The sequence below is a fragment of the Dermacentor silvarum genome, chromosome 10, assembly GCF_013339745.2.
Source record: "Dermacentor silvarum isolate Dsil-2018 chromosome 10, BIME_Dsil_1.4, whole genome shotgun sequence".
Lineage (NCBI taxonomy): Eukaryota > Metazoa > Arthropoda > Arachnida > Ixodida > Ixodidae > Dermacentor > Dermacentor silvarum.
The window spans coordinates 73,946,567-73,965,158 of NC_051163.1; the positions used below are offsets into that span (position 1 = coordinate 73,946,567).

The window sequence follows — 18,592 nt, forward strand, 5'->3', positions numbered from 1 at the left end:
CGAATATTGGCAGTTAACTGACGGTTTTTTATATAAATATTCATTGTAATTGCTTGAAACTGGTGCGTACGAGCGATGTCCCAGTGGTTTACAATTGAATAGCAGTTTGCAACTTATACGTGGCAGAAAGAAAGCGCTTCTTAAACACGGCACATTTCAGCGGGTTCTGCTCCGCGATTCGGCCAATGTCGCCGCGGCCGGCGGACCTGCAAGAGAGCACGAACACAGCCCGCCTGCCTGCGAAGCGGGGAAAGTAGGGCTTCCGCGGCTACTCTCCTCCTTCCGGCAGAGCGCCCTCTCCCTCTACCTTCCGACCACATCAGTGACGTCATAGAGGCATTGTTTTGTTTGTGAATGATTTCCAGTAAGATATCCGGCCACCGCTAGTGGTGGAGGCGGCGCTGCCGCCGCGTATCGGCTAAAATCTCTATAAATTAAATAGAGCGTACTGGACAATGGTATTCTAGTGCACTCTAATAGTAAAAGTACCGCCATCTACGCTTTCCTCCGCCGTCTCCTCTCCTAAAGCCTTTGTTTTTTTTCTTTCATTTTTGCTTGCGAAAGCAAGTCGACGTTGGCGCTACTCGAAAACCCCGTTGAAGCTTTCAAGCCAGGCACGCGCCGCCGCCGCGGCCGGCGACGGCGGCTGCGCAGAGTGACTTTCAACATGGCTCTGAGGCGGAAAAATGCAAAATATAAAGAAGTGAAAGCGCGTGCTATCATCGTCCAATCGGAGATACAGGAGAGAGAGACGCGGCGTTGTTCAAAAGATGGCGGTACTTTTCCGAAGGTATAGGGACTTTAGTATCGGCACGGGACCGAGCGTACCAAGGGAGGTATCGGGAGTTTCAGGCCCTTGTCTTACAGTATATGCACGATTGGAACATGTTTACACGCCAGGGTTAATGAGCTGGCTGTTTGCAACACACCTACCCCACAACGCATCTTTACAATTCCCTATAAATTGTTTAGCGTTGGTGCTAGTCACGAGAGAGTACAGTTAATTTATTGCTCTTTAGTAAAGTTCTTTTTTTTTCAAGGCATCTCTCCTCCTTTCACACCCTGTCCGGAGTGTGAAAGGAGGCGTCCTTAACAGAGAAAGATTAAGAGTAGGAATGAACAACTTTTTGCTCAAGAAGCATAATACAGCGAAGAATAGCGTGCTGGTAGCAATAAGCTCAGGGAGTGTGAATAAGTGATGAAGCTTCCACTCCTTTCAAGAAGGCGATGTCATTCCTAATTTTTAGTCATTCTTTTTTTCCAAGAGTGGGCTCCTCCTCACGATTTTCATAACTACCTATCGGATCCCGCGGACATTGGCTATCACAAAGTCAGCTGGCAGTAGTTTACGCCAGATGGTGTTAGCAGTTTTCTAGAATAAACGAGCTGAACCTCCCTCCCCTGAAGAAAGGAAAAAAAAAATGCATGTGTTTAACTCGACGCCATTGTACTCCGTTGGGCTCTTTCACATGACAGAACGTTTTTATTATTTTCCAGTTTTCTCCAATATTTAATGCCGTGCTCGTCCATACCGACAAGTAGGCATCACGGCTCTCTACTCTACGCACGTGGGCATAGCCGCTGCATCATTTCGATTTCAAATCTGCGGTTTGTTAAGACGTTATGCTCCTAATTTTCCTAAGTCACTTAATCACAGGTGTTTGATGTTTATTCATTCGTTTTGTGGCTGAAATATTTGTGCAAGATGTCTCTGGGCGTAAACATGTACCGTGAAACAATAGCTTAACAAAACATATCTTTATAGCGACATGATGTACAAAAACTGCTGGAGTGGTAACTTTATTACACTATGTTAAAGCTTCATGTACACTTTTATGCTCTGATAAAAGGTGCGGCAGAGGTTAGTCGTCATTTCAGCGCCCGCTCACTCATCTTTAAAATCGGGGCTTTGACACGGTGGCGTCAGAAAAATGTGGGGTACTAATGACGCAAATGACGGAATCGTCGAGAAAATTCTCTAGAACACAAAATTGTTGGTTTTCATAGTCTTTCATCGCTGACGATCATAATTGGCCCTAACCATGAGACATCTAACAGAAGAGTTGTCGCAATGTCAGCGCTAACTTTCGTTGTCAGCAGCAATTCTCCGCTCTCAATTCTACACAAGCGCAAAGCAAACGAGAGGAAAACAGACGTCGTGTGAATGAGAAGTTGTGACTGCAAAGCTAATTTTATTGAACAGTGTGATGCATTTATTCAGGGAAACACTTTTACGAAGAAATTACAAGTAAAACAGAGTGATAATCAGTCAAAGCAAGAAACTACAACTAACTGAGAAATCTACGTTATTGTGAAACGTTCGACTGGATCGGTAGCTATAATTTGTGAGATTATCAAAATATGTGTTTACATTATCATCGTTCAGTTTTAACATGACCGAACGTTTTTATTATTTTCCAGTTTTCTCCAATATTTTTTGAAGTGGCATATATTAAAATGTGTAATAATTGAATTTATGCTACACGTGCCTCCGGGTTAAACTTATTTCCATCACTTCTGCGTCAAAATATCAAACCATATCTCTGCTGTCTATATGTACTCTACTCCGATAATTCTTGCGGCGAACTATAAAGTGCAGGGGCTCTAACGTCTAGAAATAGACATTTTGTCATAAACTGCCGAGCGTACACCGTATTTTCAGCCTGAGAACTGAAGCGTAAGTTTCAATGTAGTTGCATTTATAAATTCCCTTATGCAGCTCCGTCATGACATATTCAGATAGCCGCGGTGATAAGAGTTACTCCTCGCGGTTTTATGAAGGGGTGTGTCATTGATATATTTATCGATGACGCTGTTTTCGGGATGAGCGACAATTCCTTTGTAGAGTGTTCTGAAAATAGACCTTAATTTTTTAAACTGTGCGTAAGCCGTGATAATTTATTCAGTGGCGAGTAAATCAGTCACATAAGTCTCGCGTAAATTAGCAAAAATAAATGGTAACATTTTTCAGAGTGCTATGTCTTGTGCAATATAATAACGAAGCAATAGCAATACTTATTTATGGGCTACGATGAGTATTTGTGGGGCGACTACACGCTCATTTTGTACCAGAAGTGACTTCATTCGCTGTTTGAAATCACCGTCCTAGTGGTATCAATCGGCGCATTTGGTATACGTCCTGCCAGAAGATTTGCCGCCAAAGTGTTCATCTTCGTAAACATATCGAGATGCTGAATGGCGGACGCAGACACAGGCACAGGCGCGCAGAAACCATCGTTGAGTCATGGCGCCAGTGTGCTGCAGCAAAACAAGTAATTAAGGAGAAAACTTGGTTAACGGCTCCCAGATCGTGTCCATGGGAATGTCGTCCGCGATCATACACTAAGGTATTCTATTCACCTGATAAAACTTATCCGCTAGATGGCAATACACTCACAAGTTTTACGAGCCACTTTCTATTTCTCCTGTATAATAAAAAGTACGCTGTGCACGGCTACGTCTAGAACTGAGCAGGTATTAACGGCATCCGCAAACAAAATAATTGCTGTGCGCCCTAGCCTGAACGCCGCGAACTTGACTCAGAGAGCACTGTGTGATCACGTGGTGCTAGCCTGCCTTTTGAGCGAATTATCATGCAGGAAAATGTTTTCACGCAGGCTCTGTATTCCCAGGTCATCCAAGTGCTTTTCTTGGCAATATTAGTTTTTAGGTGCTTATAACATTTTCATAGGAAAACGTTTCGAATACCTTGTATCAACTTTGTCTAAAGTCCCCTTTCATGCTACGTTGCATCATGGAGCTGTACTTATCCCTCATACATACAGCCAAATGAAAAAAAAAACCTTTAATGATGGCTCTATATTTTCACAATTCCTTCATATTACAATGTCGAAACAATGTCAGCCTTTCAATAAATACTTACTTTACCACTTACATTGCTGAACAGTAGAATTGTTGAAATCGGTAATAACGCGGTGTGAATAACTGCCAATTCAATGAAACAACCTTAATCTTTGAGCCCTCTATGTTTGAAAGGAGGAAGCACTGTGCACCGCGTGCGCGGTGTGGTCGCGTTGTCATACGCAGCTTTATCTCCAGATTTTATTGTCTATTATTGCTTGCGTTCCACGCTATGTATTTTCAAAGACTGCCATCGAGGAAGCGAAGGGGAGCGAGAAACTCAGGCCAGCGTGACACCCCTGGGGAGTTTTAAGGTAAAGCTATTACAAACTGTTTTATTCGATTTCTGCTGTCAGCCCGACACGATTGGTCAAAATGATTTCAAACCGCACGCACTTCGCTTGTCCGTCACACAACGTCAGGAAAACAGCGAAAGCTCGTCATCTGATGTGACGTGTACACACAGATCATGAATGAGTAGACCGAACAAAAAAAATTCATTTGCCATCTGCCCTCCGCCATTGGTCAAAAGGTTTCGGGCTGCGCCCTCTTCGCCTGTCTGGCGAAGAATGGCGTGTACCGCATTAAAGATGGATTAGTACGCCGAATAAAATTAGTTATTTTCGGAATAGCCAGGTGCTGCCACATTCCGAAATGAATAGAAGATGGCTGCTTGCCGATCGCTTTGGCACTGGCTACTTGCACCTGCCAGCAAGATATATAAGTATAATAATAAATTTGTGTGACAGTATGGTGTAACAGAGCCCTTTCGGTACGTACATGACATTGCTCTGCTAAAGTTTCTTCGCTGAGGATCTGTTTGAGCTGCATTTTTATCCTTCCTTTACACGCCGCTGCGAATTTCTGCCATATTCCGAAAGGTAAGCAAGAAGAAGCTGGCCAATCGCAGACTCCGGCACATCTTCATCAGGTTGTCTATTTTCCTTGCGATAGCCCCGCCCCACCGAAACTCTCTCTGCTTCTGTGTGCTACTCACCTTTGGTCATCCAATTAGGTAAGAAACATTTGTCAAGTAGGGCAATGCTATTCGCTTTGAAAGTAACCAAAGTGACTTCCTATGAAAGGGGAGAGCGCTTTATTGGGCTCTTCAACCAACGCGGTGGTTGAACGACGAAACTGGAATAAATATGGACGATCTTCTTTTGGATGCGTCTGATGGTCCGTAAATCATCCATTGCATGCGTGCGGCGGTACCTTCGGTCAGCACGTCGACGAATTGCTCGAAGTCGTTCTAATTCTATATCAAATTCCGTTTGCTTCGAAGAGCATGTGAGAGTGCACATAGTATCTTGTACTGCGCTCTTGATAGTCTCTTCCAAGCGATGTGAAATGTTGTCTTGACAGTGCTCTTCCATGAGAGACTGAAATTTGGTCCAGTCCACTCTTTGGATGGTATCGCGTATCTTGGAAGGAGATAATCTGCTTATTTGGCGTATGTGGGAATGTGGTCACTCCCATGTGTTTCTATATCCGCAAACCACCCAGCACGTCTGACGAGGCTTCGTGAGACAAACGCCAAGTCCAGACAGCTGCTGTACGTGGAGCCACGAAAGAACGTAGGACTGCCGTCATTTAACAACAAAAGTTCATGGTCATGAGCGACGGATACCAAATGTCTGCCTTTCGCGTTGATCTTCGTACTGCCCCAAAGTGTGTGATGAGCGTTGAAATCCCCAATGATGACCCACGGATCAGGAGTTGATGATAGGATGTCTCGTAGTCAAGCACTACTGTGATTTGCTTCATTGGCAAGGTAATATAATATGGTGAGCTTGCACCTCAATATTGGTATTGAAAAATATGTTAAGAAAAAGACACAAGAGTTGGCCTTTATGACAGATACCACTCTTGTTCTTTTTTTAAAGAGCTCTTTTAGCACTGTTCTTTATGGGCACCTTTTCAGAGGATGCTTATACTCCTTTATTGCAAACTGCCGTGCAGCTAGTTTATGTGTTAAACTAGCACTCTTTCACCAAGAAAAAGTCCAGTTTTTACTCACACAGCGATATGGTGCAAAGGACGAAAGGGGTGGAATAGATCAATCTGAATGCATGTTACTGACACAAATACAAAAAGGGCGCATGGCATGGCTAGCGCAATTTGTTTTACAGTGATGATAAGCAGTCTCAATGTCTAATAATTCTATTGATGGAGAGCTAACACACTGGTTCCCCGTCATTTGAATAAAGAAAGCTTCACATATCTCTGAAGCACTTTGGTCCTTATATTTTGTCACAATCAAGTGGTTTTTAAATATGGGTGTACTTGCACTGAAAGCAGTGCAATACTAATGCCAACTGACCCACACATCAAGTTTGCATGGTCACGCAGCCTGTCATTTATACATTTGGCTTGTTTTGTGCAAAGGTCTGAACTTCAACACTGCAGGATACTTCACGATATCCTGGCGAGAGTAACCTGCACCGTGGAACATGCGTTCAGTCAGCTCCTTCTGAAGTAAAAGAGAGAGAGAGAGAGAGAGAAAAACATTTATTTAGACCATTCAGATCGTTGATCTTGAGGACGAGTGGGTGGTGTCCTCATTCCAGGACTCCACTGGCCATGGCTGCTCGACGTACTTGCTGGACGAGAGCTTGTTGTCCCGCCAGGGTATCGCCGGTCAGCTGTACCTCCCACCGCTCAAATGACGTGTTAGGCGTCTTTAAATGTTGAGGTTTGCCCCCGCACCCCCACGAGATGTGAAAGAGTGTAGGGCGTGTGTCGCCGCACCAGGGGCAGATGCCGCGATATGTTTGTGGGTATATTTTGCTGTATCTGTGTAGGTTTGGGAATGTGTTTGTTTGGATAAGTCTGAGGGCTATTGCCTCTTCAGTGCTGAGATTTTTGTGAGGGGGAGGATAAATCCTGCGGTTGAGTCGCTGGAAGTAAAAGAAAAGGTCCACGTATGTAGCTGCCATGGTGTAACCCTGGAATCTGTTTCTGCTCCGCAACTTGAGCTTTTTTTTTCAGTGACCACAATTTCATTATTATGAAACGGAATGCATTAACGGGTTCAAACTCTGGGTAACGTTTTTATCTGCATGACTTTGTGCAGAAAAACTGATGAAAGGAGGCGCAATTCGACTATTGAACCTGTCCAGGGGACAGGGACGTCAAGAAGTTTTAAATCCATTTGCATAGGCTAACAATCACAAGGCAAACTGCTGCAATTTTGTGAAAAAGTACCATGCACTTCTCACTTCAAGGAATAGTGCCAATCTTTTTCAGCTGTAGTTAGCACCTGTATGTACACTGCACGTATAATTTGAGTTAAATGTAAGGAAGGTATTGCAGAATAGGCCATTTAAAACTAATGGGCATAAGTTTGGCATTAGTAGATCTTTGCTCAGACCATCTGACAATTTCTTGAAAGTATGAAATTTTTGTTTATGTAGCTGCTGTCAGCATATTCTATATTAGCATTTGGTCTTATGCATATACTGTTTGCTCTAAAAAATTTAATTCTTGAGTTTCACATGCTAAAAACACGATATGATTATGAGGCATGCTGTAGTAGGGGACTCCGGATTATCCCTTGAACCCTTGTTAACTCAAACTCTGATATCTCAACATATCAGTTAAGTCGAAATTTTTTTCGTGGCTCGTTATCGACTTTAGGTATATTTGACCTCTTATCTAGCAATGCTTCTGTGCTGTGCTCCGGATATCTCGAAATCTTGTCTGCAACACTGTAGGGAAAATGTTATCACCCAAAGGTTTCCATACGTTGTACGCAGCTGCGATATCTCCAAAAGTTGCAAGATCGCAAGTTTGTAGCAAATTCTGCTTCATTCTACGCCACTCTTGTCATCCACTGTTCACGGCCGGCAGAGATCTCATTGGTAATCCTGGCAGAATTTTTCTCTGACCCCTGACAAAATGCAATGAGCATGATAAGGTACTGCCTCCTGCTTTTTAATATATTACTTGAGAACACTATAATATGGTTTTGCATCATCCTGAAGGGGACATCGCATTAGACGACTCTTGCACAGAATAGTGCTTGGTTCACCTGAGAGTACTTCTACATGTCTCGCTGATTATTGCGCCTTATAGGTGCTAAAATGATGCGTGATGGACGCTCGCACGATATGGCTAAAAATGCGGGAGGCTGTACACCTGAGCACCACAACATGCATGCTCATGTGTACGCATAGAGTTGTCAGCTTGCTTATTTCCTGTGCTCTGTGTTTCTGTGTCGATCTGTGCGCTAGGCCTTACCGCGTGCTGCGCCGAATGCTTGGTATGTTATTGGTATTTTCTTCATTAATAAGTTCAGGACCACGATCTTGTAGCAATGCATTGTCTGATGCCATTTCTGATCGTGCTGTATCTGTAGCAATGCATTGCTACAAGATCGTAGCGCCGAACTTGTAGCAATGCATTGCTACAAGATCGTGGCCCCGAACTTGTTAATGAAGAAAATACCAATAACATGCCAAACATTCGGCGCAGCCCGTGGCATGGCCTAGCACGCAGGTCCACACAGAAACACAGAGCATGGGAAATGAGCAAGCTGACAACTATATGCGTACACATGAACATGCATGTTTGGGAGGCCAGGTGTACAGCCTGCCCCATTTCTAGCTATATCGCGCGAGCGTCCATCGCGCGTCATTTTAGTGCCTTTAAGGGACAATAATCAGAGAGACCGGAAGAAGTACTCAGGTGCACCAAGCACCCTCCTGTGCAAGAGGTTGTTCCCTTCAGGACGACGCACGACCATATTATAGTGTTCTCGTGCATCATAGTTAAAAAGCAGGAGGCGGTACCTTCTCATGCTCAATGCACTTTGTCAGGGGTCAGAGGAATACTCTGTCCGGATTACCAATGAGATCATGACGTAGAATGAAGCAGAATTTACTACAAACATCATTATAAAATGTTCCATCAAGCCAGCAACCAACTAGCCCATCTAAGTCTCTTAATTATCAATATGGGATAAACCAGCCAAACACGGTGGATGCTAAATCCACTATTCCACTACGGTATTTACTTTGCTGGCAGAACGGTAGCTTCCGAGTAATTACTAGCTTGAGGTGTCCATGCTGCTTTTTAAATGTGCATTTTATGCTTGTACTACTTCTGTTGCTTCAATACTATTGTTAATCGAATAAGGTGTCTTTTTAATTATAACACTTGTTTCAGTGGCACGCTCGATCATTGTGACAGTTTATTCTACCGCAGTAATGCGTGTTCCCTTAGAATCGTAGCCAAATTGCCTGAAACCAGTTACCTTTGAATGAGATTTGTTAGTATCTCCTATGATCTGAATGCTTACCCATTCTTATCTCTGTGAACATGACTGCTTTTGCCTTTGTGTGAACCTGTTGCTTAAGTGAAAAGAAATTGTTGGCTTTTCTTTACTTTTTCAGGTGCCCTTCAAGCTCTCACCAAAGCAACACATTCCACTGGTTTTCTGTCAGAGTACCATTAGGATTTCGAATAAACTATGCTTGTCAGATCTGCGACATGCCCCGTCTTAAAATTGGAGCGCTTTAGTATTAATGTTTGAATAGGCGTACATAAAAACATACGTAAAGTATACTTGTCTTTCTTTTACAAGTCCTCTTCACCCGACGTTTTTCCAACTTAAAATTACGCTTTGCTGTACATTTGTTTTATGCACAAACCATGACAGCAACACAACACTGCAGTAATTAAGATGAGTACAAATGATAAAGCATGCAGTACACCTGCAAGAATTACATTTGCATACTTGTAGTACATATGAAAATGAGCTACCGATCTTTTTCAGGTTGCATACTCTTATTGGTCATACATGTCAAGCGCACTCATAGGCCACACAAAAATCGTTCAAGGCTGATCTAAAATCCATAAGTGCACCAAATAGATTTAAAGAGTGACTTATGTTAAGTGACATCGGACAAGTCTAACGGAACCTCGCTCAAATAGGGAAATAAATAGGTTCGAACTGGGGTAAACAGGACTGGGTTAGATAGCACAGGACTGAACAGGGCCAAACGGGAGTGGACTAAACGGGGACAAACTGGTCTGCGCTAAACGGGTTCAAACGCGGACAAACTGGTCTGGACTAAATAGGTTCAAACGGGGTCCCGTTCCATAATCCTATTTGATGAAACCCGTTTGAAATCAAATAGGATTTTTTAGTAGGGGTTCCTCACTTTCTTCCCTCCACCAATGAAATGATTTTGTTAACTAATATAAGCTGCCCCAAAAGAGTTTTATTATGAAGCGACAGCAGCGTGAACTCACGCTACTGCTAAGACAACCACTGTCTCTTCGATTTCTCTACGTCAGGGAGCAAGCTAAGGGTGGCGTGAACGTAAGTTCTGAAAAGGCCAACGGCATTGGAAGAAACAAGAAACTACCTATCGTACACAGCCAAACCTAGACAGTGCGGCCGACAACGCATTGAACCATCATTAATAGTTAGGCGGAATTGCATCTTACTCGCGCGCTGTCCTTGGTGCATTACGTGCGCGCTAGCGGCGAGGACAAAGACTCCCGTGCCGAAGATCCCGATTTCTCTAGCACTGTAGATCCATGTTACCTAGCAGAATAAAACAACAGCGGGAATAACCCACACCTTTTAAAAAAATACCGATACGTCCAAGGACGCAAGCTGTGAGAAATTGGCTGGAAGTTGCGAAGCGTGTGAGCGCGCGGAGATCGCGAGCGGCAAACACGCGGTCGCACGGTGCGAAGATCCACACCCGTTGTCTGCTAAAGCGACCGTCAATATCATACTAATCAACGTACTGTAAGCGGGCATACAGATTATTGGGAAACTAACACGCGAACCAGGAACGTGGTCGGAGTCATAAATGTCGATCGGATTCCGGCCCACGAGCACGCAAATTGACGCGAAGTCGCGAATGACCGTTTGCCGATTACGTTTCGCCAAAACAAAGTGAAGTTTCATGCGCCAAGGCAAAGTGAAGTTGCAAAAAAATTTTCCGCGCAGAACTTAAGACAGCGTAAATGTGGCGCAGAGTGTTGCGTTGTACTATGCCATGGCTGGTCCATGCCGGAGGTTTGTGGCGAGCCTCTGTAACCCATTGCCTGGGGGCAAGGTGTTGATCAGCCTACACACTAATGATGCCGGATGAATTCGAGTACTGCCGGCTTGCATCCAAGGAAGAGTAACACCTGTGCTCATCAAGGGAGACCACGTGAGCAGGAACCGTACCGATTTGGCTGGGGGCTTTGGTACGCCTCTGTAATCCAACTTCTTGGAAGCCTTGGTATGGAATTGCATTCCTTGGGAGACTCAATTACCACGCTGTTAGGGCTGGGGGTTAGTTGCGTGCCCCTGTAATCCAGCTCACAGAAGCCACAGCGTGGAAGTCGGATCTCAGAAGTCGGGTGTCAGGTTGAGTCCGCTATTCATTCATAATCCAGAGGTGCCTGAACGATGCGGATGGTGGCGTGTCCGTGTTATCTAGCCTGGGTGGAGTCGCGGCCTCTGGATGAGAGCTCTCTCCACCTCCACGGGGTGCGTCACGGGCAACGTGTGGGTGGTAAAGGGACCCACACGGCTAAGTGGGAGAGCTCACGCTGTGTGTCTGGACTCGGAGGACCACGGCGGCAGTGAGGCGGAAAACGTTTGTACTCAAAAAGTAACAGGCACCCGGCAAAATTCAGCGCGGGCTGTCCACCCCCTCCTGCACGTCCGGTGCAGTGGGATGTGCCATAGGTAAGCAGAACTGGGCCTGGTCTGCCGAGAGCAGTGGAGGGCAGTCTGTCTTCGGCTGGGCTGCCCGAAACTGCAAGTGGCAGCACTGTTAGTGCTGCTGCGTCAGGAGATCGGGAAGGTTGCATGGTATCGTGGCTGCGCCCGAACAATTGGGTCAGCTTCACCCATGGGGAATCGGCGTTTTTCGGGAGGCATCCGACCCATGTCTGACCCGGGGGGCGTCCCTGCGGTCTATGCGGCCAACCCATGACCTGGAAGCAGACTCTGAAATGGTGAAACGCTTATTGCTTGAGCGTTGAAAACTGTGTACGTATTGGACCACAGCACGCAAATGGCTGAACGTTGAAGCAAAGCCCTTGCTTCAATCGTGCTACTTATTGGTCAAATGCAAACACGTGATAGCCTCAACAATTATTTCGTAACCGAGGTGTCCAGAAAAGCGCGATGTCCACCAGAAATTCTTGAGCCAAGGCAGTTATGGGGTTCATCCAAACAGCAGAGTGGGCACCAAAATACGCCAGACCGTCTAGAATTCAAGTTATTGATGATTTTAGACGCACTGAAGTAAAATGGAGAGATGAGCTAGCTGGGGAACATTCGTCATAGAAACGTAAGCGCAAACTGAGGCAAGCACAAGAGAGGGCAACGACACCAACGCTTTGGTGTAATGCGTGTCATAAATTAGTGACAGCAAGACCAGGTTCGCAAATGCCGCTTGAGCGCCGCAGACAACGTGACAAGAGGTTCCTGCAAGTTCTGTTTTTGGCTAAGACATATTCTTTGCTTGCGTCGTTTAATCTTACTACGGCATTGTTGAACAGGGACATTTTAGTGTAAAATGACATCAATAAAAATCCTCCTTAGCAGTTTATAAATGTCAACTGCTGTAAGATAGCTTCAAAGATACAGCTTAAGTTTCTCTAATTTTATATGCCATGTGTGATGGGTCAAGGGCCTCTCCGCCCAAAGAGCACCAAATTTATATGTGCTGCAATGCACACTTTACTGCAGCGCGCCAGTTATGTGGAACAAGACACAAGCAAAAAATATACAAGCACACTGTCTATAAATTTTACTGGAACCTAAGTGGAACGATAACTGGATCACAGAACACCGCCTCCCCCCGTTTACTGAGTTCCAGATAAGAACGATAAACATAAAGAAAACAGAACGAACGGTGCACATAAGATCCACTTATATGCCTCGTTCCACTTATTAACAGTTGGGATCCAGATAAAAATATGTGGATCACCTTTTTAACTTGAACTTATATGGAACCAGATTAGGAGTGTAGTTGGCGGAATGCACGCCTTGTGTTTCCCGCGCGTCATAGAGGTTTTTGACGACCCCAGCTCGACAAATGGTGCTTTTCTATTTACAACATAGAGGTCAGAACGGGTTCCGTCATTGGCGATCTTGTTGAATGAGCGTTTGCGCAATAGTTGGCGGAATGCGTGCCTTGTGTTTCCCGCGCGTTAAAAACAACCATGGCCACATCCGCGCGGCGTACTCGCGCGGGAAATCTTTCTCCTTCAGCTGATGAAAGCGCGAGTGATGAGGATGTGGTTGTCATGTTTGATTCTTCAAGTGAAGAAGATAGTGATGACGTTTTTACGGACAGCGACTCTGAAGCGGAAGAAAGCAGTGATGATAGGATGGCCAGCGCCCGCGAATGGTACCGGATAGACCCCTACATCATCCCAGCCAGACCTCCACTGTTTGAATTGAAAGGTTCTCCGGGAGTGACGATCACAGTGAGCTCTCCCCCTCAACCACTTGAGCTTATTAAGGCTTACTTTTATGATGAACTGATTGATGTTATCGTAGTCGAGACAAACCGGTACGCCTCTCAGCTATTGAATTAGAGTAACCCGAGCCAACATTCTCGCTTCCGAAAATGGTCTGCGAGAAGAGCTTCGTGTTTCTCTTATCCTCTTGTTGCTGCAGGGAATTTTACAGAAACTAAATAAAAGGGTGTACTGGTAGAGAAACCGGCTGATTGAGGCTCCTGCTTTTGGTGAGATAATGCCCAGAAACCGGTTCCAACTCGTGATGAGAATGGTACACTCTGTTGACAACGCGACCATCGAAAATTTGAACTATCGAGGAATAGTGCATTTTCTGCGCGGCAATTCAATTCCCACCCACCCTTACTTTCTGGAGTTGGAGAAATTTGTTTCAGAATACACCTCAAATGCCCCATGTTTTTGCGTCACGGGCAACGTGTGGGTGGTAAAGGGACCCACACGGCTAAGTGGGAGAGCTCACGCTGTGTGTCTGGACTATACTTTGTATAGCTCTCTGCGCATTTGCTATCACAATCGATGGTTCGCCTTGCGGACAAAATTGCGGCTTTCTTTAGAGGTGGCCGCGGAAAAACAAATCGTTCAAAATTTTACCCTGCATAATAAACGCCCGCCCCCCCCCCCCCCCCAACTTGCGCATATTTTCAAAGGACAAAAAGTGCGTTTGTTATGCGAGTAAATACGGTATTGTAATGGGGGTGCCCCATTTTCCATGCCGTAATGACAAGGGTTGGGAAAGTTGGTCAAATTACGAAGAGCTCGAACCATTGCATTGAACATTCATGGCAAAAACAGATGCTGGCCATAGAGAGAACACGGCCCCCGTGAAGGGGAAATAGCATTGTTTAGTGTTTTTTCACCTTGGTTGCCATCCGTTTTGTTTTTTGACATGCTTTTTCCCACCCAGTTTAAACCCACAATAAATGTAATGCAGATCAAAATAGTGTTGTTAAAGGGGTTATATGTTCTGCCTTCCCCATGAAGCCTTGTTCACTGACATAATCGTTGGCCATATGCCTGTTGTAGCTAAATGAACTCAATAATAGTCAGTGAACAAGGCTTCTGTGTAGAAGCCAAAACATCGATTCGACAAGCAAGTCGAAGCAAGTGTCAAACGGTCCGATGTCTTACGTGGTTGCCTTCTGTGCCATGATGTTATGAGAGGGAGAAAGCTAAACGAAACCTGGCTGTAGAAAAACTGGTATAAATGAGGTATTTAGTGCACTCTGGGGTTTGCTAGTATATTTCTGGGGTTGTAGAGACCGGAACCTTCACGTAAAGGGACAGACAACTGCTCGGAACATGAATTAAGAAAACCGCTTGTGCAAAAATGACCTATCCTACTGGGTAAACTAAGCCTTGTTTTTCTCATTAAATGTGGATTTATATTTTTAATTCTTCCCCAAAAGTTGCGAAAAATGACCCTTGGCGCGCCACATGGCAAAAACATGAAGATGCATAAGTGGCCTGAAGAGGAGGGCAAACTGGAACAACTTGGTATTGATTCATGGTAAATAAGGAACAGTGCACTGAAAACGGAGACGAAGGGAGACTTGATACACCACAAGTGCTGACTTTCAACTGGAAAACTTGTTGAATGAACGAGTTTATGAACACTTGAGCTGTACATGCACTTGCAAGGCAGTGAACAATTCATGACATGCACTCGTGGTTAGATAAGGTGATACTAAACAAGAATGAATTAAAAAAAACATCACACTGCTCGGCTGTCAACGATTTGCGGGGTCTAAAAAGGAAATTTCTCTTTCTTGGAAGACTATTGTAGACTGACTAATGCAACCTGGTCCTGCTTTCTGTATTCTATAGGCTTCGCAAATTTCATGAGTCAATTGGTCTGTGTGGCGAAAAAGATTCTCGGTCTGAGAGAATTCTGCAGTGCACCCGAATTGCCAAATGCGAGGCGCAAACAGTGCATTTTGGTGCTCCCTGAGGCGCACGTTTACACACCGCCCTGATTGTCCCACGTACACTCGGCCACAGGTGAGGGGGTTGCTGTACACGATTGCAGTGGCGCAAGGCACACGCATTTTAGTGTGCCTTACAGTGCAGACTTTTTTTTGCATTTGCACCTTTCTCCACACATTTTGTAACTGCTGTGCAGATGCTACCAACTTTCTGGCTGAAAAAAAAATCTATGCCATGCCACGATCCCCTCGACCCCCCCCACCCCTTTTTTTGTTTCAACCTGTGCGAACGCTAGTGTCCGTAGCATGCTTCGATTCTTGCACGAACTTTCCACAAGACAGCATGCTATTGGCGTCTTAAGGAAAGCTTGTGCGAAGAGTAAAGTTTAGAGAGTAAAGATGCGGCACCAAGAAGCAAGCCATTAGCCATACATCCACTAGCGTTCGCACAGGTGTAAGGGGGCGGGGGGGATCGTGGCATGGCATAGATTTGTTTTGTTCTTTTCAGCCAGAAAGAAAGTAGGTAGCGTCTGCCCTGTAAGGCCCACTAACATGTGTGTTTGCCTTGCGCCACTGCAATCGTGTACAGCATCCCCCTCACCTGTGGCCGAGTGTACGTGGGACAATCGGGGCAGTGTGTAAACGTGGGCCTCAGGGAGCACCAAAATGCACTGTTTGCGCCTTGCATTTCGCAATGCATTGCGATGACTGAGGGTGCACTGCAGAATTCTGTCGGACCGAGATTATTTTCGCCTCACAGACCAATTGACGCATGAAATTTGCGAGGCCTATAGAATACAGAAAGCAGGGCCAGGTTGCATTAGTCAGCCTGCAATAGTCTTCTTAGAAGAAATTTCCTTTTTAGACCACGCAAATCGTTGACAGTGGAGCAGCGCGATGGTTTTTATTTTTGTTAATTCATTATTGTTTAGTATCACCTGATCTAACCACGAGTGTATGTCATAAATTGTTCACTGCCTTCCAGGTGTATGTGCAGTTCAACTGTTCATGAACTCGTTCATTCAATAAACTTACCAGTTGAAAGTCCGCACTTGGGGTGTGTCTACGTCTCCCTACGCTTTCAGGACACTGTTCCTTATTTACCATGAATAAAAGGCCTATCACATGGCTTTCTATTATTGTATGGGTTTCATGGTATTCTTATTAGTATTGAAATGCAGTCCACATTGTCTATGTTTTTACCTTACAATATGCTGATAAGCCTTCGTTTGTAGTGAAAGTGGCACTGCCTTTGTTTTTGATGAGTTGGCTTGGTAAGTCTATCGACAGAATAATGATAACTGGGGCCAGGCAGCCATGATGTAGGTGTGCATTTGGGGGAAAAACGCTGTACAAATGTAAGAAGGTCTGTACGACAATGCAAACTTATTGTACCAGCTTTATATCTTCAAAATGGTTGAAAAGGCCAAAATGTAGGCAGTTAACTGCAGTTGCACTCACTCCTGTGAAGCAGAATGACAGGCTGCTTTCACAATTTGCGAAGCTGCAGGTGCAAACATTGCTGAGGGTTAACTTTTGGTTACCACAAAACTACGTCTTTAAAAACTGATTGTCAGTCGCTTTAACGCAAAATGTGAAGGTCTGAAAATATCATGTCGGTATGCCTTTAAGCTGTTTTGTGCCACACGTATGTAGATCTGGCTTTCCTGCACTCTAATGTCACATCCCCTAATTATGCATTGGGAATTTGCATGGGAGTAGAGTTGGTGCGCTTACAAATGATAGTAAAAGCTTGGAGAGGTAGTTACTATGAAACATAGTTACTGTGCTAAGGGTTATGGAACACAAACATGAAATGCACAGAACAGACAAGACCTGATGCACTTCGTGTTTGCGTTTCTTCCAGTAACGCTAAGGTGTTGTAGAGCACATTTACAATTAAAGGGCATTGCGTCACAAACCTCTTCCAGCAAAAATGTTTTGCTTTGCACTCAGCTAAAAATTCACTTCACTTGGCAATAAATTATATTCTGGTAGTATTGGGTAGATTTTGCAACTTGAAAACATTGCCGCATACAATGCTCATTTCCACATCTCTGGCAATTTTTGTCTTTTGCAGCGCAAGCACCTCCTGCAAATAGGAGGGAAGTCAGTGCGCGAGGAGGCATCGTATGCCATGAAGGCTGTAATGGCGCACCCCGTCCAAGTGCTTTACAGCCTTCATAGCAGGAAGAGGAAGAGGGCATTCATCAATTTGAAGTTATGCCAGATAGTCACAGGTAAAGCTTCCTCAGTCATCCTTTTGCATTGTGTGTGTACAGCCGAACTCCTCTACAGCGAAATGGCTTGCATAACAAGAGGTTGTCCTTGCCAAAATCGTGTCTTTCATATAAATTGTCAACTTCTACAACGAAGAAATTTGGGCGTCCCTGTTGGCTGATTAAATTTTTTACAATGAAAGCCACATACTCAGTCACCACTGCCGTTGCAGAAATTGCGAAAGTGTGCTCTGCACCAGCACCAATGGCAGCTTAGGTGAATTGCTTGACGAGCATGCCGATGAATTGCATCACACCAGGCAGCTTACACGTTTAGCATCAGCGGGTGAGACAGTTGAATATGTCTCGGTTAGTAAAGACATGGTGTGATCATCACTGATGACGTTAACGCTATGTTAGGGTGGAAAAACAAGAATGTCAACGAAGGCAACAGGGATGAAGATCCTGTAAATAGATCAAGAATTTTCATGGCGGGGAAGGCGATAGCATTTAATTATCCGCAGCATTACTTTGCGTATCCTGCATTTCGCCGCTGAGCATGCTGTGAACCTCGATTCAATAAGGTTGGCTGCGGTTGCAAATTCTGTCAGATAAACTGTGTGCTAAAGACTTAGCAACTTAGTGATTTCACTAAGTCTCTTGAAGGTTTGCTTTTGTTGAATTTGTTTGCCTGCTCTATTGTGGGTGATCTTTACGGTGCATGCTGTATGTACTAATTGTGGTCTTTGCATGTTTGTGTGCAGATGTCATCTGTGCGAAAGGGGGGGAGGCGACCTGACACAAGCACAGGACTTCATTAAGTGGTTTCCAGGGTCTGTGACAGCGGTGGTGGCAGGAAGAAGCGTTTCACCGAAACGTTTGCAGCAGAGCAGCCCGATGATCCCTCCCTTCGGGGCAGGAATCATTGCCTGCCCACTGCTGCCCTCTCCCTGCCCCACCCTTGCCCTCAGGTCCCTGGCAAGTCCACCGTCGGCCCCTCCTGTCCGGCTGCTGCTGCCCTTGCTCCTTCCCCTGCTGCAGCCGCTGCCGCCCCTGCCCCTCCTCCTGCTGCTGCCCCTG

General features: G+C 45.0%; 1 protein-coding gene across 1 annotated transcript in view; it reads left to right on the plus strand.

The window, feature by feature from the left end:
- Positions 1-18,338, plus strand: part of LOC125940785 (uncharacterized) — an 847,616-nt gene extending 829,278 nt beyond the window's left edge. Inside the window, exon 5 of the mRNA XM_049657353.1 lies at positions 18,277-18,338. Coding sequence (XP_049513310.1) covers positions 18,277-18,311 — 35 coding nt within the window. The 3' untranslated portion in view covers positions 18,312-18,338. The remainder of the gene's footprint in view (positions 1-18,276) is intronic.
- The last annotated feature ends 254 nt before the right edge of the window (positions 18,339-18,592 follow it).